General features: G+C 48.9%; 1 protein-coding gene across 4 annotated transcripts in view; it reads left to right on the top strand.

Annotated features, from left to right (window-relative positions):
* Positions 1-22,989, top strand: part of BCORL1 (BCL6 corepressor like 1) — a 102,146-nt gene that overhangs the window by 61,188 nt on the left and 17,969 nt on the right. For 3 of the 4 annotated variants that reach the window (XM_088475581.1, XM_088475579.1, XM_088475577.1), the window contains exons 4-6: positions 887-3,541; positions 11,892-12,033; positions 22,743-22,823. In XM_088475581.1, the coding sequence (XP_088331707.1) occupies positions 887-3,541; positions 11,892-12,033; positions 22,743-22,823 (2,878 nt within the window). The remainder of the gene's footprint in view (positions 1-886; positions 3,542-11,891; positions 12,034-22,742; positions 22,824-22,989) is intronic. The other variant, XM_088475578.1, reaches the window with a different exon arrangement.

Below are 22,989 nucleotides of genomic sequence, written 5' to 3'. Positions count from 1 at the left end.
GGTGCTAAATAAATAAGTATAATCTGCTTGGTTGCTAAGGGCAACAACTCCACTTCTAAAAACCTGCGCTTTAGTAAATGGGAATTGGTATGATTTACCGCCGGACCCATGCCCGGCGGTTGGAATCCCGACAGCGGCATCCCGGCAGAGGAGGAAATCCTGATCGTCTAAGGTAAGTATATACTAACTTATTTCTACCACCTAACCCTAATCCTCCCTTAGGGGTGCCTAACCGTAATCCCCCCTCTAAGTGCCTAAACCTAACCCCCCCTTCCCCTAGCCTAAACCTAAATTCCCCCCGGGGTTGACTAACGCTAACCCCCCCTTCCCCTAGCCTAAACCTAACCTCCCGGGGGTGTGCCTAACCCTAAGTCCTCCCTGGAAACACTAAACCTAAATGTCCCCCCCCCGCGCGACTATCCGCGCTCGGCATCCCGATCGAAGGGCTCCCGACATATGTCTAATGACGGGCGTCGGTATATCGACGCCTGTCTTTAGACCCTTGCCGGGATATGACAGTCGGGAAGCCGGCTGCCGGGATTAGATCCGCCGGCTTCCTGACTACATACCAGTAAATGTACACCCTTGAGTCTTCCTCTGTTCTGCAATACACCTGATCCAGGAGATGGGAACGTAGGATACTCTTCATAGCAACCAACCAGATTCTAGATTTTCTATTTTAGAGCAATGTAGTAACTGAACGCAAAGGTGTGATTTGTAGCTATGAGATATGGTACAGTCAGAAATGTCCCCAGTGGTGTTTGTAGCATCCCCGAAAGCCAACGGTTCTCTGGTGGCTGGTGTCCTGTTACAAGGTATTGCTAGTCTACAACATAATATTCCTTCGCCTGGAGCTCCCATTGATTTATCTGTCTTTTGGTTTCAGGTGGATTTCATACCAGCAACCAACCAAAGGGATGTCCTGATGCTCCAGGAAGGCGGCGGTGCCGTGGTGGAATCCGGACAACAGCTAGAGGAGAAACCACCAGATCCTGTTGCGTCCAAGCTGGCAGGAGCGTCGTTGTCGTTTAGAGGCTGTGATAGCGTCTCGCCGCCGGACGGCAAACAAGTCGCCAGCATGTTGGACACGTCCATCCAAGCAGCTTCAAGTAAACACAGTAAAAAAATAGAGTACGCCAGGACTCCAGCGCAGGAGAAGGTCGCAGGGGCGGAACACCCCGCTATTCAGCCCGCCGGCCCGGATCCGCCTGTCAAGCAGAAAGCTGTAATGGGCCCTGGATTACAAATTGCTGGTCAGCCGGTGGAGGCGTCTCACGCCGTTGTGTCCTCCAGTTTCGGCACGCTTACTCCCTTTACTATGAGCAGAATCTGCTTCTCCGCCACTCAGGTCCCTAATATGCAGAAGCTTCCTTTGTCCTTCACATCTGGTACGGTCATAACACCAACCCAGCCCCTAGTTTACATCCCGCCTCCAAACTGTGGACAGCCCCTCAGCGTAACTACCTTACCGACCACATTTGGGGTGACGTCGACGCTGACCCTTCCCATAATGCCCTCCTGCTTGCAAGAGCGATGCCTCCTTCAAGCGTCTTCAGAACTGCATCCACATGCATTTGCGTCTTCTCTGGGAAGACCCTTAAACACTGACTCCAAAGTGGTTTCTACAGAATTGAACATACCAGTCAGCACAGCCCCTTCCCTTTCCCTCACCAACAGCAATACCATTATCACATCTTCAGTGGATGGGCCCCTGTCCGTCCGCACTGACCCGTCATCCACCACTCTATCTGCTTTACACACTCTGTCCACGCATCCCACCCTCCCAATGGTCAGCGTGAGCCCTGTTACCCTAACAACCTATTCCAGGACACCTAACTTGGAACCACAAACAGACTCTTCATCCGTTTCCCCATTAAAGTCCCCTCCACAACTTGAAAGAGAGATGGTCTCTCCCCCAGACTCTTACGAAATGCCTTTGGACCTGTCCTCCAAATCTCACCGCCATAAGCACGCCCCATCTAACCAACGTAAAACTCCACCTATGCCAGTATTAACCCCAGTGCACACGAGCGGGAAAGCCTCACTCTCCACTGTCTTGTCCAGGTCCGACTGCGGTTCTCAGCGCCTCGCGCAAAACAGCTTCACCACCAGCAGCGGCGGCGTTCAAGGCGCGCCGCCGTTGGTAATGTTTCCAGAATTCTTGAGGAACGGGGATCCAGTGTCATCGCAGTTTGTGGGAGCTCCTGGATCTTGGATAAAAAATTCTGCTGCTCTAATTAGTACTATACCTGGTACTTACGTAGGGGTGGCCAACCCAGTGCCTGCCTCGGTGTTGTTGAACAAAGACTCTAGTTTGAGCCTTAGCACGGACTCCCAACTTTTGGCAAAACAGGAGCCAATTTCGATAATCGACCAAGGAGAGCCAAAGAACTCAGGGTCATGTGGCAAGAAAAATACCCAGACTGGTGTTGATGGCATGCAGCCCACAGAAAAGCGGCACCTTCACGGGCGTGCTACTACAGTGAACTCTTTATGTCCGTCAAAGGATTGGACCTTATCTGGACATGGGACAGTGCACCCAAAGTGTCCCTTAAATGGGAATCCCAGCAATTCTCAGGTTCTGCCAGTCAGTTGGTCTCCGTACCGTCATCCGTCACTGCTGTCCATTGGCCTACCAGCCGCAGGCACAATCCGATCAAGCCAAGGTCCTCCTCACAGACTTCCTGTAAGCGAGTACACCTTATTCTCCAGCATACTTCCAGCGGAGTCCAATGTGACACCTCAAAAGAGCATCAGCGAACCTCCATGTAATGCTCAGCAACAAAACGCCCCCACCGCCGCCGCTACCGACCATGAGACGCTGGCAAAGCAAAGGACATGCGAGTCTCTTTCTAAGCCGCGTAAGCCTCGTACAAGTAAAACTTTGCTCGCACCAAAACCTGCTGCAGGAAACGCCGTTTTATACCTTCCGCCAGGTGTGGCAGATGGTCCGCTAAGGGTAGAAGGAACCACTACTTTAAATAAAGTTTCCGACAAACACAACTGCAAAAACGATAAAATTCGCCCAAAGTTGACTTGCAGTCGAAAGGCATTTGGGGACACCAAGCCTAAAAACAAAGTTTTGGCCTCTTACATGACCAACGACCAGCTGAAGGTGAGCCAACCAAAAGACATCAGCCACGACTTTTCTTTGTTGAGCCAGGACTGCGGTAAGAAGGACTCCAATACAGACGTGTCGCAGGATCAGCCTGTGCACCGCAAGCGCAGCCACAAAAAAGCGCCCCCCATAGACAATCTGCATTGCGTGCAGGAGGTAGACTTGAGCAAAGTCAAAATCGAGAGGGTGGACGACGACGAGCACTTTGGCTGTTTGTCGCCTTTTAACCATTCTTTGTGGTCTCCTGTGGAAATGCCACCAATTACCAAAGTCAAGGCTAGGGTTAAAAAAGAACCAGGGTTGAGAGGACGTTTTAAGCATTCAGAAGAGGTCGCCCCAACCAGGCCAGCACAAGCCAAGTCCAAGAGTAAACCGAAACAAAAGGACGTGGACAAAAGCCTGCAAGAACCGCAGAAGCGGAAGGTGAGTGCCTCAGATAGCCGCTATTCTCTGTAAGCCTGTGAGCATGAATAACATCCGCTCCCAAAGAGGGTGTCCACAGAGGGTCATGGAGGGGTCTCTTAAACTCATATTCCATTATTTAAAATGCATGACCCACAAATTGCGCATCTCTGACTTCACTAATCGGTCTACCCTCTTTTACTTTTCTAGTTAGATAACCATAGTAGTCAAAACTGTCTACAATCATAGGGCAGTTTTACTAGCGATCGCAACTGCGAATGCAAAAGCGATTACGCACGCAGTTCCACTGCGATTTTAGGCAAATCCATTGCGATCGTTATGCAACATAAGGACGTGTTTAGCAAGACTGCGAAACCATCAGTACAATAGAGTACCATCGCAGCCTCACGCACACTTGCACAAGCTCTGACTTTATTCAGGAATTGCTAACTTTTATCGCACGCTACGAGTCCTCAGGCTGCGTAGGGCATCGCAGTGGACCCCTGTCACTCCCCCCCCCCCCCCCAAACAGCACTTCCTGTCAGTCACTCTGCGATGGATCTGCGTAGTCACTGAGATCGCAGTGGCCGGTTCGCGCACTGCGATGCATGCGCAGAATGCAACAATCGGCCAATTGCGTGCGTAATCGCAGTTGCGATCTGGAGTGGATCAGGCCCATAGTCGACAATATGGCACATCCACAAACTGATAACTTGAGTTACCTGTACGATTGATTGGTTGGTGTCTGGTGTTGGAATATTGGGGAAGGGGGTTGGAGTTTAGGGGGTCATTCAGACCCACTCGCGAGCGGCAGTACGCTCGCAAGTGGGTCGATGTTCCCTACTGCGCATGCGCACGACGGAGGGAGCTCCGTCGTGCGCATGCGCGAGACCCGACGAGCGAAGGACTTTCCTACGCTCGGAGTGTCTCATCAAAGGGGGCGTGCTATCGATGTTGACTGACAGCACGCCCCCTTTGGTGGGCGTGCCGGGGGCGTGCCTGCCAGACGGATGCGTTCCCAAGGGAACGCCTACCGTCTGAAGCCGGCCCCACTGACATCAGTAGTGATGTCAGTGGGAGTGATTTTGGCTCTGATAGAGCCAAAATCACTCCTGGCCTTGCGGTTGAGAAACTCAACCGCAGGCTTCAGCTTGCACTGGCGATGGTCGCGATGGTCAAGACCATCGCGACCATCATCCTGCACGCTCGTATATGCTGTGGGTGGTGACCCACAGCTATACGAGCGTCCAGGAGGACGCTCCATATTAATGGAGGTGGGCCCTGATTCAGAGCGAGCGCTCTGGTCAGAGCGTACGGCTCTGAATCAGGGCCTTAGTCTTTTACAGTTATCAATCTCTAAAGCTTGCCTGCACACGTAAACACTATCTGTCAAACCAAACAACTAGTTGATTGGTTGGAATGAAAATCTGGTAAGGTATGGGAGTAACTGATGATCAGCAATTTGCTCCTAAATGCCAGAAAACAGATGAAAATGGCGTCAGACAAGTTTGTTAAATATTTGATCTAAACAATTTGTTCAAACAGTTTTTGCCCATTTTCTGGCGTTTTGGAGCAAATTGCTGATTGTCATTTACTTTTATCCCTTACCAGATTCTCATTCCAACTAATCAACTAGTTGGATGGTTGGACAGAAAATCTTTAGGTGTGTATGCAGCTTAACTTATAACTAATGTTAGACGTGGAGGTCTTCATCGTTGGTAATTAGGTCATGGGGAATGCTAAACTGAGGTAGACAATTACTAGTTATAACGGGGTCATCTTCGCTTGGCTGCTGGAGAGCGAAACCCTTATCATGCAACGATGGGAATTACATTTTGTAGAAAAAGATATTCATTGGGGAACTGTCGTCTGGTCAGAAAGGTATTGGGATAATTTTCTGAAGGGCGTCTGTTGCACACAGCGGCAATATGTGTAAGGAACAGCGAAATGCTAATTTTGACTTTGGGCCTGATTCAGAAATGTACGCCACAGCAATAGCAGCTGCGCAGCTGCGAAAATATGCTAATCACTCACTCGCCGTCCAGCGCTTAGAGACGCCTACTTAAAGCATCTCACATCCGCTCGCACACAAAACTGGAAACATGGAACGCAGATCAGGCGGCCATCAGCCTTCTGAGTAAGTCTAAGCTGCAGCAGACACTGCGGGTCTCCAGCCACTCGGAGCTCTCTCCTGCAGCCAGCAAGGACTCAGGGTCTAATTTATGCACGCCCTGAAAACTGTGTTTAAACGATCAAATACGCCTGCGTCCTTCTAACCACCCCCATTACCTGCCCCAACGCTGACAACCTGTCACTCCGTTTGCGAGTGATTTCTCTGTGCAACTGTGATCACAGATCAATTGATGCGAGTGCGCAGTTCGGCTTACACGCAAGCGCAGTGGCTAACAATCACTCGGTCTGCGTAATTATCGCCGTTGCGTACATCTACAAATCAGGCCCTTTGTTACCTAATTGGGACTAGAAGACCAGCCTTATAAAGCCTCATAAAAAATTATTGTATGGGGTTTATTTACTAAAGTGCTGGTTTTTAGTAGTGGAGATGTTGCCCATAGCAACCAATCAGATTCTAGCTATTATCTTCTAGAAGGTGCTAGATAAATGTTAAGTAGAATCTGATTGGCAACATCTCCACTTCTCAAAACCCGCACCTTAGTAAATAGGGTGTGGGTTTTAAGGGGTCTGGGGTCTGTACACACACACACCTCAGTGCTGCAGTGCGATGTTCATGACCCCTGTCACACAACGCTTATTGCGCACACTGTGAGCCATGTAGATATAACTGCGCATGGTTGCGGGAGCTGCGTAGTTGCGCTGCCATCTGTTTCCAGTGTGCGCCTGCCTTTCAGCATTTCACGGTTTTGTGTTTAGAAATAAAAATTCTTTATCCTTCAAAGGAAGCCAGATGCCTGCTTATTACATACGCATTGGCTATGCATCTGAGCGCACGTTTCTGCTCTCTGTTATCAGTCATTTCATATTAAGAGCGGCCAGCAGTCTGTCCTTCAGGAGAGAACCACAACATGGACACTTCTGAACATTGGAGCTTTGTCAGCTTGATAAGAGCGAGCGTATATATAGCGCCAATCATTCCGGTGCTGTGACATTGATGTGACGGGGAACGCTCATCCCCTGGTATATGGGAGCAATTAATATGTAAAAATGCGGCGTTCTCTAGGTGTTTGTTCCCATCTGACAAGGAAGGAGTACCCCCATTCACTTCAATGTGTCGGCACAGAGCAGTAGGAGCGTTCGGGGTGCCCATCTGAGCCCACACTTAGCCCAGTCACAATATATTTATCGGATGAAATCTTGGCGAGGTGTGCAGACAACAAGTGCAGACGTATTTGTAAACCATTTAATATTATACCATTCTATATGTTTTCTATTATATATTAATATTATACCATGCTATATGTTTTATCACTTATGTTATTGGACTATAGTTTTAATCCTATGTGACCTATATCTCGCTGCTTTTTTTTTTTTTTTTTACCAGCGTCCTGGAGTATTAACATTCTGTAGGGAAATCATGAAAAATCTGTGTTCCTATAGCTGCCCTGGTGTAGCTGCCCTGGTGTAGCTGCACTGTTATAGTTGCCTTGGTGTAGCTGCACTGTTATAGCCGCCCTTGTGTAGCTGCGCTGTTATAGCCGCCCTGGTGTAGCTGCACTGTTATAGCTGCACAGTTATAGTTGCCCTGCTATGGCCGCCCTGGTGTAGCTGCACTGTTATAGTTGCCCTGTTATGGCTGCACTGTTATAGTTGCCCTGGTGTAGCTGCACTGTTATAGCTGCACAGTTATAGTTTCCCTGCTATGGCCGCCCTGGTGTAGCTGCACTGTTATAGTTGCCCTGTTATGGCTGCACTGTTATAGTTGCCCTGGTGTAGCTGCACTGTTATAGCTGCACTGTTATAGTTGCCCTGCTATGGCTGCCCTGGTGTAGCTGCACTGTTATAGTTGCCCTGGTGTAGCTGCACTGTTATAGTTGCCGTGTTATGGCTGCACTGTTATAGTTGCCCTGGTGTAGCTGCACTGTTATAGTTGCCCTGTTATGGCTGCACTGTTATAGTTGCCCTGTTATGGCCGCCCTGGTGTAGCTGCACTGTTATAGTTGCCCTGTTATGGCTGCACTGTTATAGTTGCCCTGCTATGGCTGCCCTGGTGTAGCTGCACTGTTATAGTTGCCCTGTTATGGCCGCCCTGGTGTAGCTGCACTGTTATAGTTGCCCTGTTATGGCTGCCCTGGTGTAGCTGCACTGTTATAGTTGCCCTGTTATGGCCGCCCTGGTGTAGCTGCACTGTTATAGCCGCCCTGGTGTAGCTGCACTGTTATAGCCGCCCTGGTGTAGCTGCACTGTTATAGCTGCCCTGTTATGGCTGCCCTGGTGTAGCTGCACTGTTATAGTTGCCCTGGTGTAGCTGCACTGTTATAGCCGCCCTGGTGTAGCTGCACTGTTATAGCTGCCCTGGTGTAGCTGCACTGTTATAGCCGCCCTGTTATAGTTGCCCTGTTATGGCTGCCCTGGTGTAGCTGCACTGTTATAGTTGCCCTGGTGTGCTTGCACTGTTATAGCCGCCCTGTTATAGTTGCCCTGTTATAGCTGCCCTGGTGTAGCTGCACTGTTATAGTTGCCCTGGTGTGCTTGCACTGTTATAGCCGCCCTGGTGTAGCTGCACTGTTATAGCTGCACTGTCATAGCTGCACTGTTATAGCTGCCCTGGTGTAGCTGCACTGTTATAGCCGCCCTGGTGTAGCTGCACTGTTATGGCTGCCCTGGTGTAGCTGCACTGTTATAGTTGCCCTGTTATGGCTGCCCTGGTGTAGCTGCACTGTTATAGTTGCCCTGTTATGGCCGCCCTGGTGTAGCTGCACTGTTATAGTTGCCCTGTTATGGCTGCCCTGGTGTAGCTGCACTGTTATAGTTGCCCTGGTGTAGCTGCACTGTTATAGCTGCCCTGCTATGGCTGCCATGGTGTAGCTGCACTGTTATAGGCAGTGGCGGTTCTAGGGGCGGGCTAACAGGGCCGTCGCCCGGAGTGCCAGCCCCTAGAGGGCGTCACTGAGTCCCCAGGAGGCAGAGAAAAAAAAATCCCAGGAAAAAATATTTGTTATCAGCAGGCACCCGGCTCCCTGCAGCGGCAGCCGAAAGACGGAGCTCACTCCTGAGCTCCAGCTACCGGCAGAGAGCACTATGGGAGGGACGTCGTGACGTCATGACGTCCCTCCCATAGATCCGTGGTGGAGTCGCTGTTAGACCGGACGGCAGGGGACGGAGGAGCGGGGCTTAAGGTAAGTATTGTGTTTTGTTTTTTCATTGTTTTTTTTGTTTTTCAGAAGCACCAGCACTGGGGGGATTTCTATAAGGGGCATTACTACGGGGGGGCATTACTACTAGGGGCACGACTATAGGGGGGCATTACTAATGGGGGCATTACAACAGTGGCCACTACATTACAACAGGGGCATTACTACTGGAGGCTCTACAATAGGGGGCATTACTACAGTGGACACTACTAATGGGGGCATTAATATAGGGGGCATTACTACTGGAGGCACTACTGTAGGGGTCATTACTACAGTGGACACTACTAATGGGGGCATTACAACTGTGGGCATTACTACTTTGGGCACTACTATAGGGGGCATTCTTACTGTGGGCATTGCTACTAGGGGCACTACTAATGTGGGCATTACAACTGTGGGCACTATTATAGAGACATTACTACTGTGGGCACTACTATTGGGGGCATTACCAATGGGGGCAGTACTATAGGGGACATTACCAATGGGGGCACTACTACTGGGGGCCTTAACACTGTGGGCATTACCAATGGGGGCACTACTAATGAGGGCACTGTATGGGGGGCACCACTTGTTGGGCCATTGTGTAAGGGGCACTACTACCGTGGGCATTGCATTAGGGGCACTACTATTGTGGGCCTTGTGTATAAGGGGCACTAATTTGGGTATTGTGTAATAGGTGCACCACTGTGTGTCATAACATGAATAAGGGACTACTGTGTGGCGTAACTTGAATTGAGGATAATGTATTATAAAGGGAATTACTGCATGTGACATAATGTATTATACAGGGCATTACTGTGTGTGGCATAATGTATTATACAGGGCATTACTGTGTGTGGCATAATGTGTTATACAGGGCATTACTGTGTGTGGCATAATGTGTTATACAGGGCATTACTGTGTGTGGCATAATGTATTATACAGGGCATTACTGTGTGTGGCATAATGTGTTATACAGGGCATTACTGCGTATGGCATAATGTGTTATACAGGACATTACTGCGTGTGGCATAATGTGTTATACAGGGCATTACTGTGTGTGGCATAATGTGTTATAAAGAGCATTACTGCGGGTGGCATAATGTGTTATACAGGGCATTACTGCGGGTGGCATAAGGTGTTATACAGGGCATTACTGCGGGTGGCATAATGTGTTATACAGGGCATTACTGCGTGTGGCATAATGTGTTATAAAGGGCATTACTGCGTGTGGCATAATGTGTTATACAGGGCATTACTGCGTGTGGCATAATGTGTTATAAAGGGCATTACTGCGTGTGGCATAATTGTTATACAGGGCATTACTGCATGTGGCATAATGTGTTATACAGGGCATTCCTGCATGTGGCATAATGTGGAATGCCATCTAATTTTTTTTTTGTTGGGGGGGGTGGGAGGCGCCACTGGGAACTTTCGCCCTGAGCTCCGCAATGTCTAGAACCGGCCCTGGTTATAGTTGCCATGCTATGGCCGCCCTGGTGTAGCTGCACTGTTATAGTTGCCCTGTTATGGCTGCCCTGCTATAGTATTGAAGGGCATCAAATGTTGACATTGGTGACTGGTACAGACATGATAGGGAAAGCCTAGCTAACATCACAATGTTCTTATAGAGAAACCCCTTCCTGCCCGTAGGCATGTGGGTTGGTTATGCCTAAAATACACCGTTCTTGACCGTCATTGCCAGTCAGGCTTTTGGTAAGGGGCCTCACGCTACAGCAGGTAGCTGCCATACTGAATTGTTATGTATAAATTGCCCATTCCATCTGCTGACTATACAAACATGCTATCATTTGCTTTTAGTCATAAGCCGGGTGCACACTAGAGCAATGTCGTTCCGATTTGGCCAAATCGTGCATATCGTGTAGTGTGTCTGCGCCATATGCGTGCTCCCGCGCTCGCATGCTGCACATCAAACCTGCCGATATCGTATGCGGCGCCACGCATATTAATGAATGTCGGAACGAAGCTCGTTCATATGTGTGCCGCGGACATGATATGTGGGTCACGCGGCCGCCATATAGTCCTGGTGTGTACCCAGCAATAGACTAACCACTGGCAGAGGCTAAATGAATCCTAGCACTCTGTTAAAATGTAATGGATAACGCTTCATCAATGAGGGGGAGGGTAGATAACGATGCTTAATGCCGCACAATACGGCAGGGTAATAAATCGCTATACCCAGGGTACCATTCACAGCGGCTGCTCTGTGCAGTTGATTTGGGAGGCTCCAAGAACTAGGACCATGTGAAGCTGCTGGGTAGGAGATGTTGGGTGGGGGGCTGTGGGAGAACCAATCAGAAGCCGCAGTGACTTCTCTATAGCCTCCCCACCCTGCAGCCATTTCAACATTTGTACACAATCGTTCTTATTCTTAGGTGGTGAATGTAGCAATCGTTGTCCTGCTGTTCTTTGTACAACAGGTCCTGTAACAGTCGCACCCTCCAACATCTGTATTTTGTTGATACAACCATTCTGTATTGTTATGCGAATGTGTTCGGTCACTGAGGGGAGGGGGTCTCTGCTGAAGTACAACAGACACACAGTGCAGCTACATTTTAAAAAGCAGCCTAATTACTGAAAACTCTAATATTGCCGGTATTATTGAGCTATAGCTCCTAGCCTGCATTTCCCATCATCCATAAACAAGACTTCTACCTGTAATGTAAAATCTGACGTTAGCTGGGGGATAAATGTGATGTTTGATGACTATAATGCACCCGTCCCCCTTATCTGCTGGGTCCCCGAGTCCTCTCACTACTTACACGGCCGCTGTCCTTACTCCTCCCTCGGTGCAGGTGTCATTGTCTTGTACAGGGTGATACTCTGGGGAGGGGCACTGACTATGATTCAGGTGGGTGGGAGCAGATGACATTAGAGCAGCTTAGGGACCTCTTATTCATCGGCCATTCGGGCACACAGCACATCACAGGTTAGTAAAACACCCGATTCACATGTAACAGGTGAATGCCAGTATTTTGTATAATGGGGACGTTACGTCGCTCAGCTCACACTGCGTGTTCACTCCGCATCCTGTTTTATTTCAGTGGAAAAGGCGGTCGGCCACCAGCCCTGAGAAGAAAGAACACAAGACCGCCAAGTCCAAGAAGGAGCCGGTCGCCGTCCGGACCAAGAGGCGGAAGAGAATGACCATAAAGGCCGAGCCCTATGACCCGGAGTTTGACCTAGGTAAGGACCGAATCTGAGCTACTAACGCCATGTAAATCGCTCCAGTACCAGCGAGTCCTGAGGCATCACCTTGCGTTAGAGCTGGTTTCCGCTCCTGTCAGGAATAGAGTCTGGTAAAGATGGATGCGCGAGTTTGTTAGTTACAGACCGAGCAGCTAGACCCGTGATGCCGGCTACTTAGTATGATAGAAGGTCTGATTGGCATGCCAATCGCCTGACCCATCGGAGCCCCTGCAGCGCAGATGGGCGCTGTGAGTCACAGAGGAGGAACCTCACAGGGCGGACGGGTCCTCTTGAAATATTTTTTGAAAGATTTTTTTTTTCCCCCTGATTATTTATGTAATGATGTGACCACAAGTGATGTACAGATAGAGCAGCCTGTCAGATCATGTCACTCTCTGACCTCCCGTGTGGCCCGTACTTGTCCTGTTTGGACTGATGAGCAATGCATGAGATAGAAGAGGGCAGTCAGCAGCCTCTAAGGGCGTCCTGTCCTCCCGCACTGATAACTGATAACCTCTCCCCTCCGGGTGATTCTGATGTTAGTTTATAAGTACGATTAAAGACCAGGTGGTGGGATTCTCTCCGCATTAGTCATAATAAATATATATATATATATATATATATATATATATATATATAATTTATTAAGTTATTTATATAGCGCACACGTATTCCGCAGCGCGTTACAGAGAGTATTAGGCCATTCACATCCGTCCCTGCCCCAGTGGAGCTTACAATCGATGGGCCCGATTCCTGCTGATCGCAGATTCCCAATTATCGGGAATCTGCACGTGCGCAGTACCCATTCTGCGTGTGTGCAGAATGGGTCCTGCGTAGTCGCACGCAGACCCCTCTATGCCCTTTTCCTGATTGACAGGCAGAGGCATTTAAAGGACGCTGCGGGGACGGGGTCGGTCGGCGTTCCCGCAAACGGGGGTGTGTCCGCCCCGTTTTACGGGAGTGGCAAGCCCAGGGACGCAGTGTCCTGGGCTCGCTAACCGGCCAGCCTCCGTCGCAGTGCTGGGATCGCAAATGCACCTCCTGCTGCATCTGCATAATAGGATGTAATTGCAAAGCTATTTTTGGATTATGGGAGGAAACCCCACACAAGCATGGGGAGAATATACAAACTCCACACAGTTAGGACCTTGGCAGGAATCACACTTATGACCTCAGTACTGTGAGGCAGTAACGCTAACCATCACACCATCCGTGCTGGCTACAGTTCGGGCCGGTGGCTTGCTCTGTTGTGTCTGCAACGTGCTTAGCTCCCTTGTGTGGTCACAGATAAGTCAGTCATTGTTTGCTGTAATTCCGGGAGTTGCAGCCTCCTGGGCCCCTTACAGTGTGCAGAGAGGCAGAGTTTAGTGTCTCAAGACACTTAACCAGCCCAATGCCTTCCTGATAGGTAGGAGTAGACTTTCCGGCCTGTTTACCAACGTGCTAACGAGCCTGGCTAGAAGGGATGTGTGTCTCAGGGCAGCTCTGCACAGGGGGATGTTACACAACGAGTCAGTGGCCGGCCGTTAGCTGCACTTCCTGTGCCCCAGTCACACTTCCTATTGCAGACTCAGGTCTGGTCCTTGTCCTCCCATCTAGCAAATTGTTATTACTAACCTGCACCGTGCAGAACTTTCCTGGCTGGCTTCTTGTGATGCTTTCTCTGCACGACCTGGAACTCGTTATCCCCCCCCCCCCCCCCCCTCCCATTAACTTTATACTACGGATTAGGGCATGGGTCTCCAACCTTTTGGCCCTCCAGCTGCTGTGGAACTACAGATCCCAGGATGCCCTGCCACAGTTTTAGCATGCTGTTATAGTAAAACAGTGGCAGGGCATGCTGGGATGTGTAGTTCCACAGCAGCTGGAGGGCCCAAAGGTTGAAGAACCCTTGGGTTAGGGGTTCAGTTGCCAGCGATGCATTCTGGGGATTGTAGTTCAGTCCAATAGATTTGTGAGAGCAATGTACTTTTTAGGTGTTTATTGTTAATACAAATAAACATTGTGTCTACCTGTGGTGTTAGTTTGTTGGTTTGTGGTAACAGCAAATGTACACTGGTCTATAGGACCACTAAACCTATAATAGAAACAGCCTTATATAGAGGAGATGCGAATGGTTTTCACAGATCTATCTATGGTAGAACATTAGGTATCTGACACTGGGCAAGTGCAGGCTTCTGGTTTAGAGGCAGAGGAGGGGGTGATCTTACCAATTATTAGGGTCTCTGTGCTGTGTCATCCACTCTTACTATCTCCTGTACAGTGTTGTGTGCGACACTATAGATAAAGGCATCTATTTATGTTAGTCATTTATTGTTCTATTATTTTGCCCTATTTATTAGGCAGGTGTGCACCCCCCTAGTAAATTACCAGCGGAGCCTGCAGCACTGTTTCCCCACGATTAGTCATATTCTGTACCCACTATGCGATATGTCGTTCAAACAGCCTGTGGGCGACATACCGCATAGTGCGTCGGACGATATATACAAACAATATGTCTGTGAGCGACGTTGTTCACTTACATATCTCATCTGTCATGCAGCACAGCCGATATATCTTACAGGTACTTTATATTGGCACGTCTGGCTGTGTGTACCGGAGACCCTCCGACCACCCGTACACATCCTGCAGACCTCCAGTTGCTAGACTAGAACAGTAGTATATGCACCAGGGTGATGCTAGGAGAGAGCAGTAGTATATGCACCAGGGTGATGCTAGGAGAGAGCAGTGGTATATGCACCAGGGTGATGCTAGGAGAGAGCAGTGGTATATGCACCAGGGTGATGCTAGGGAGAGAGCAGTAGTATATGCACCAGGGTGATGCTAGGAGAGAGCAGTAGTATATGCACCAGGGTGATGCTAGGAGAGAGCAGTAGTATATGCACCAGGGTGATGCTAGGAGAGAGCAGTAGTATATGCACCAGGGTGATGCTAGGAGAGAGCAGTAGTATATGCACCAGGGTGATGCTAGGAGAGAGCAGTAGTATATGCACCAGGGTGATGCTAGGAGAGAGCAGTAGTATATGCACCAGGGTGATGCTAGGAGAGAGCAGTAGTATATGCACCAGGGTGATGCTAGGAGAGAGCAGTAGTATATGCACCAGGGTGATGCTAGGAGAGAGCAGTAGTATATGCACCAGGGTGATTGCTAGGAGAGAGCAGTAGTATATGCACCAGGGTGATGCTAGGAGAGAGCAGTAGTATATGCAACCAGGGTGATGCTAGGAGAGAGCAGTAGTATATGCACCAGGGTGATGCTAGGAGAGAGCAGTAGTATATGCACCAGGGTGATGCTAGGAGAGAGCAGTAGTATATGCACCAGGGTGATGCTAGGAGAGAGCAGTAGTATATGCACCAGGTGATGCTAGGAGAGAGCAGTAGTATATGCACCAGGGTGATGCTAGGAGAGAGCAGTAGTATATGCACCAGGGTGATGCTAGGAGAGAGCAGTAGTATATGCACCAGGGTGATGCTAGGAGAGAGCAGTAGTATATGCACCAGGGTGATGCTAGGAGAGAGCAGTAGTATATGCACCAGGGTGATGCTAGGAGAGAGCAGTAGTATATGCACCAGGGTGATGCTAGGAGAGAGCAGTAGTATATGCACCAGGGTGATGCTAGGAGAGAGCAGTAGTATATGCACCAGGGTGATGCTAGGAGAGAGCAGTAGTATATGCACCAGGGTGATGCTAGGAGAGAGCAGTAGTATATGCACCAGGGTGATGCTAGGAGAGAGCAGTAGTATATGCACCAGGGTGATGCTAGGAGAGAGCAGTAGTATATGCACCAGGGTGATGCTAGGAGAGAGCAGTAGTATATGCACCAGGGTGATGCTAGGAGAGAGCAGTAGTATATGCACCAGGGTGATGCTAGGAGAGAGCAGTAGTATATGCACCAGGGTGATGCTAGGAGAGAGCAGTAGTATATGCACCAGGGTGATGCTAGGAGAGAGCAGTAGTATATGCACCAGGGTGATGCTAGGAGAGAGCAGTAGTATATGCACCAGGGTGATGCTAGGAGAGAGCAGTAGTATATGCACCAGGGTGATGCTAGGAGAGAGCAGTAGTATATGCACCAGGGTGATGCTAGGAGAGAGCAGTAGTATATGCACCAGGGTGATGCTAGGAGAGAGCAGTAGTATATGCACCAGGGTGATGCTAGGAGAGAGCAGTAGTATATGCACCAGGGTGATGCTAGGAGAGAGCAGTAGTATATGCACCAGGGTGATGCTAGGAGAGAGCAGTAGTATATGCACCAGGGTGATGCTAGGAGAGAGCAGTAGTATATGCACCAGGGTGATGCTAGGAGAGAGCAGTAGTATATGCACCAGGGTGATGCTAGGAGAGAGCAGTAGTATATGCACCAGGGTGATGCTAGGAGAGAGCAGTAGTATATGCACCAGGGTGATGCTAGGAGAGAGCAGTAGTATATGCACCAGGGTGATGCTAGGAGAGAGCAGTAGTATATGCACCAGGGTGATGCTAGGAGAGAGCAGTAGTATATGCACCAGGGTGATGCTAGGAGAGAGCAGTAGTATATGCACCAGGGTGATGCTAGGAGAGAGCAGTAGTATATGCACCAGGGTGATGCTAGGAGAGAGCAGTAGTATATGCACCAGGGTGATGCTAGGAGAGAGCAGTAGTATATGCACCAGGGTGATGCTAGGAGAGAGCAGTAGTATATGCACCAGGGTGATGCTAGGAGAGAGCAGTAGTATATGCACCAGGGTGATGCTAGGAGAGAGCAGTAGTATATGCACCAGGGTGATGCTAGGAGAGAGCAGTAGTATATGCACCAGGGTGATGCTAGGAGAGAGCAGTAGTATATGCACCAGGGTGATGCTAGGAGAGAGCAGTAGTATATGCACCAGGGTGATGCTAGGAGAGAGCAGTAGTATATGCACCAGGGTGATGCTAGGAGAGAGCAGTAGTATATGCACCAGGGTGATGCTAGGAGAGAGCAGTAGTATATGCACCAGGGTGATGCTAGGAGAGAGCAGTAGTATATGCACCAGGGTGATGCTAGGAGAGAGCAGTAGTATATGCACCAGGGTGATGCTAGGAGAGAGCAGTAGTATATGCACCAGGGTGATGCTAGGAGAGAGCAGTAGTATATGCACCAGGGTGATGCTAGGAGAGAGCAGTAGTATATGCACCAGGGTGATGCTAGGAGAGAGCAGTAGTATATGCACCAGGGTGATGCTAGGAGAGAGCAGTAGTATATGCACCAGGGTGATGCTAGGAGAGAGCAGTAGTATATGCACCAGGGTGATGCTAGGAGAGAGCAGTAGTATATGCACCAGGGTGATGCTAGGAGAGAGCAGTAGTATATGCACCAGGGTGATGCTAGGAGAGAGCAGTAGTATATGCACCAGGGTGATGCTAGGAGAGAGCAGTAGTATATGCACCAGGGTGATGCTAGGAGAGAGCAGTAGTATATGCACCAGGGTGATGCTAGGAGAGAGCAGTAGTATATGCACCAGGGTGATGCTAGGAGAGAGCAGTAGTATATGCACCAGGGTGATGCTAGGAGAGAGCAGTAGTATATGCACCAGGGTGATGCTAGGAGAGAGCAGTAGTATATGCACCAGGGTGATGCTAGGAGAGAGCAGTAGTATATGCACCAGGGTGATGCTAGGAGAGAGCAGTAGTATATGCACCAGGGTGATGCTAGGAGAGAGCAGTAGTATATGCACCAGGGTGATGCTAGGAGAGAGCAGTAGTATATGCACCAGGGTGATGCTAGGAGAGAGCAGTAGTATATGCACCAGGGTGATGCTAGGAGAGAGCAGTAGTATATGCACCAGGGTGATGCTAGGAGAGAGCAGTAGTATATGCACCAGGGTGATGCTAGGAGAGAGCAGTAGTATATGCACCAGGGTGATGCTAGGAGAGAGCAGTAGTATATGCACCAGGGTGATGCTAGGAGAGAGCAGTAGTATATGCACCAGGGTGATGCTAGGAGAGAGCAGTAGTATATGCACCAGGGTGATGCTAGGAGAGAGCAGTAGTATATGCACCAGGGTGATGCTAGGAGAGAGCAGTAGTATATGCACCAGGGTGATGCTAGGAGAGAGCAGTAGTATATGCACCAGGGTGATGCTAGGAGAGAGCAGTAGTATATGCACCAGGGTGATGCTAGGAGAGAGCAGTAGTATATGCACCAGGGTGATGCTAGGAGAGAGCAGTAGTATATGCACCAGGGTGATGCTAGGAGAGAGCAGTAGTATATGCACCAGGGTGATGCTAGGAGAGAGCAGTAGTATATGCACCAGGGTGATGCTAGGAGAGAGCAGTAGTATATGCACCAGGGTGATGCTAGGAGAGAGCAGTAGTATATGCACCAGGGTGATGCTAGGAGAGAGCAGTAGTATATGCACCAGGGTGATGCTAGGAGAGAGCAGTAGTATATGCACCAGGGTGATGCTAGGAGAGAGCAGTAGTATATGCACCAGGGTGATGCTAGGAGAGAGCAGTAGTATATGCACCAGGGTGATGCTAGGAGAGAGCAGTAGTATATGCACCAGGGTGATGCTAGGAGAGAGCAGTAGTATATGCACCAGGGTGATGCTAGGAGAGAGCAGTAGTATATGCACCAGGGTGATGCTAGGAGAGAGCAGTAGTATATGCACCAGGGTGATGCTAGGAGAGAGCAGTAGTATATGCACCAGGGTGATGCTAGGAGAGAGCAGTAGTATATGCACCAGGGTGATGCTAGGAGAGAGCAGTAGTATATGCACCAGGGTGATGCTAGGAGAGAGCAGTAGTATATGCACCAGGGTGATGCTAGGAGAGAGCAGTAGTATATGCACCAGGGTGATGCTAGGAGAGAGCAGTAGTATATGCACCAGGGTGATGCTAGGAGAGAGCAGTAGTATATGCACCAGGGTGATGCTAGGAGAGAGCAGTAGTATATGCACCAGGGTGATGCTAGGAGAGAGCAGTAGTATATGCACCAGGGTGATGCTAGGAGAGAGCAGTAGTATATGCACCAGGGTGATGCTAGGAGAGAGCAGTAGTATATGCACCAGGGTGATGCTAGGAGAGAGCAGTAGTATATGCACCAGGGTGATGCTAGGAGAGAGCAGTAGTATATGCACCAGGGTGATGCTAGGAGAGAGCAGTAGTATATGCACCAGGGTGATGCTAGGAGAGAGCAGTAGTATATGCACCAGGGTGATGCTAGGAGAGAGCAGTAGTATATGCACCAGGGTGATGCTAGGAGAGAGCAGTGGTATATGCACCAGGGTGATGCTAGGAGAGAGCAGTGGTATATGCACCAGGGTGATGCTAGGAGAGAGCAGTGGTATATGCACCAGGGTGATGCTAGGAGAGAGCAGTGGTATATGCACCAGGGTGATGCTAGGAGAGAGCAGTGGTATATGCACCAGGGTGATGCTAGGAGAGAGCAGTGGTATATGCACCAGGGTGATGCTAGGAGAGAGCAGTGGTATATGCACCAGGGTGATGCTAGGAGAGAGCAGTGGTATATGCACCAGGGTGATGCTAGGAGAGAGCAGTGGTATATGCACCAGGGTGATGCTAGGAGAGAGCAGTGGTATATGCACCAGGGTGATGCTAGGAGAGAGCAGTGGTATATGCACCAGGGTGATGCTAGGAGAGAGCAGTGGTATATGCACCAGGGTGATGCTAGGAGAGAGCAGTGGTATATGCACCAGGGTGATGCTAGGAGAGAGCAGTGGTATATGCACCAGGGTGATGCTAGGAGAGAGCAGTGGTATATGCACCAGGGTGATGCTAGGAGAGAGCAGTGGTATATGCACCAGGGTGATGCTAGGAGAGAGCAGTGGTATATGCACCAGGGTGATGCTAGGAGAGAGCAGTGGTATATGCACCAGGGTGATGCTAGGAGAGAGCAGTGGTATATGCACCAGGGTGATGCTAGGAGAGAGCAGTGGTATATGCACCAGGGTGATGCTAGGAGAGAGCAGTGGTATATGCACCAGGGTGATGCTAGGAGAGAGCAGTGGTATATGCACCAGGGTGATGCTAGGAGAGAGCAGTGGTATATGCACCAGGGTGATGCTAGGAGAGAGCAGTGGTATATGCACCAGGGTGATGCTAGGAGAGAGCAGTGGTATATGCACCAGGGTGATGCTAGGAGAGAGCAGTGGTATATGCACCAGGGTGATGCTAGGAGAGAGCAGTGGTATATGCACCAGGGTGATGCTAGGAGAGAGCAGTGGTATATGCACCAGGGTGATGCTAGGAGAGAGCAGTGGTATATGCACCAGGGTGATGCTAGGAGAGAGCAGTAGTATATGCACCAGGGTGATGCTAGGAGAGAGCAGTAGTATATGCACCAGGGTGATGCTAGGAGAGAGCAGTAGTATATGCACCAGGGTGATGCTAGGAGAGAGCAGTAGTATATGCACCAGGGTGATGCTAGGAGAGAGCAGTAGTATATGCACCAGGGTGATGCTAGGAGAGAGCAGTAGTATATGCACCAGGGTGATGCTAGGAGAGAGCAGTAGTATATGCACCAGGGTGATGCTAGGAGAGAGCAGTAGTATATGCACCAGGGTGATGCTAGGAGAGAGCAGTAGTATATGCACCAGGGTGATGCTAGGAGAGAGCAGTAGTATATGCACCAGGGTGATGCTAGGAGAGAGCAGTAGTATATGCACCAGGGTGATGCTAGGAGAGAGCAGTAGTATATGCACCAGGGTGATGCTAGGAGAGAGCAGTAGTATATGCACCAGGGTGATGCTAGGAGAGAGCAGTAGTATATGCACCAGGGTGATGCTAGGAGAGAGCAGTAGTATATGCACCAGGGTGATGCTAGGAGAGAGCAGTAGTATATGCACCAGGGTGATGCTAGGAGAGAGCAGTAGTATATGCACCAGGGTGATGCTAGGAGAGAGCAGTAGTATATGCACCAGGGTGATGCTAGGAGAGAGCAGTAGTATATGCACCAGGGTGATGCTAGGAGAGAGCAGTAGTATATGCACCAGGGTGATGCTAGGAGAGAGCAGTAGTATATGCACCAGGGTGATGCTAGGAGAGAGCAGTAGTATATGCACCAGGGTGATGCTAGGAGAGAGCAGTAGTATATGCACCAGGGTGATGCTAGGAGAGAGCAGTAGTATATGCACCAGGGTGATGCTAGGAGAGAGCAGTAGTATATGCACCAGGGTGATGCTAGGAGAGAGCAGTAGTATATGCACCAGGGTGATGCTAGGAGAGAGCAGTAGTATATGCACCAGGGTGATGCTAGGAGAGAGCAGTAGTTTATTGAGAGAGCAATAATATAGGTTTATGTCAGATGCTGAGAGTGATAATAGTAAATGATAAAGTTACATTACACAAATATCACATACATAAGACCGTCTGGCTGTGTCCTTTCAGTGTTTTCAGACATAGGTATGACATTAAGATACTAATTAATTTCAATTGAATTTAAACTTCCATTACCATCCTCTTTTGAAATCTCATCTTCCTGCTGTAGCCCTATTGCAGATATGTAATAAAGTAATAGCGCAGGGGCCACACTAATACCAGTACTAGTAATAATGGGAGGGGCAAAATGCATCCAGCCAACCAGAAGCAGTCGCTGATCATTGCCGATAGTGCTCTCTCTGCATCAGGGAGGGAGCATGTGCAATTGATTCGCCTCCTGATAGGCGCACATGCATCTTAGGGCCGTATTAAATTAGCGATAAAAACTGACTTTTATTCGCCATTGGCGAAAACCGCAACAAGCGAAAAAATAACCGGAGAAAAGTTTTCTCCATCCCAGACCAGGAGGAAAAAAATGCAAAACACCTATTTTTGGCTAAAAATGTGGGGATTTCTTTTAGAACCCTTTGGACCCCCCCCTAATGATAAATTACCGGAATTTGTTTCTGTAATTTGCGTACTTTGGCGAAAATCAAGCGTGCAAATTTTAGGTGAAAGAAAAAATGATTGAAAAAAGATAGAAAGCTATTTTTGTTCCAGGAAATAACTGTTCCACGTACATTGGGGGAACGTTAAAATGGGTGCAAGTATATTTTCTTGTCGTAAAAATGCTATTTTAAAACTGTTAAAAAAAAAAATGCCTGTTGCGACCGCGTACGATATTTAAAACACTTGACGCATTCATACCGCCCCCCGAAAAAACAGACCAAATACGTTAAAACCATTTTCAACTATTTTTTTTTTCGCCCAAAATTTGCGCGGCCGTTTTTTTTGCCAAAGTATACAATTTACGATTTTTTTTTCTGGTAATTTATCATTAGTGGGGGGGGGAGGTTCTTAAAGAAATCCCCATATTTTTAGGCAAAATTGCAGTTTTTTTTTTTTTATCCTGGTCGGGAAGGACAAAACTTTACTCCTTTTTATTTTCCACCTGTTGCCGTTTTCCCGTTTTTTGGCGAAAATGTCATCTTTTTTTTTTTTCAAAAACCGCCCGTTTTTCACCAATGGCGGAGAAAACTTTCGTTTTCTCCGCTAATTGAATACGGTCCTTAGTTGGGATCTGTATGAGCCATTTTTGCATAAACACAAATCACTGTGCATTTCAGTATGTGAAATATTGAGCTTTGCGACACTGTAAACTCTTTTCTTTTGACCTAATATTAGCAACAAGGCAGAGCAGCCATTTTGTCGGTGCCTTAATGAGCAGACATGGGGATGGGGTCTCTCTCTTTGCATGCATTCAATAAGATGATGCTCACAGAAACACTCTGCTTTCTCTTTCTGCTAGCCACGCCGGAGAGAAAACCCAAGAACAGTTTCAGAGACTTCATCCCCGTTGTCTTAAAGAGCAGAACACGCAGCCAGACAGGTAACTAGATTGAGGCTCCCACTTTAGTATCACCGGGGTCAGACGCAGCCTATTGCGTCGTTGGGTTCTCTAGTGTCCCCCTAGTTAAAGGAGAAGACACCAATGCACCAAAAATTCTTGCTCATACCTCTCCCTAGATTTATTTTGATAGGTTTATTAGAATGTC

Source organism: Taudactylus pleione, unplaced genomic scaffold (assembly GCF_031769625.1).
Source record: "Taudactylus pleione unplaced genomic scaffold, aTauple2 ptg000174l, whole genome shotgun sequence".
NCBI classification, from domain to species: Eukaryota; Metazoa; Chordata; class Amphibia; order Anura; family Myobatrachidae; genus Taudactylus; species Taudactylus pleione.
The sequence above is the reverse complement of the archived record's forward strand: the minus strand, read 5'-3'. Positions and strand labels throughout refer to the sequence as shown.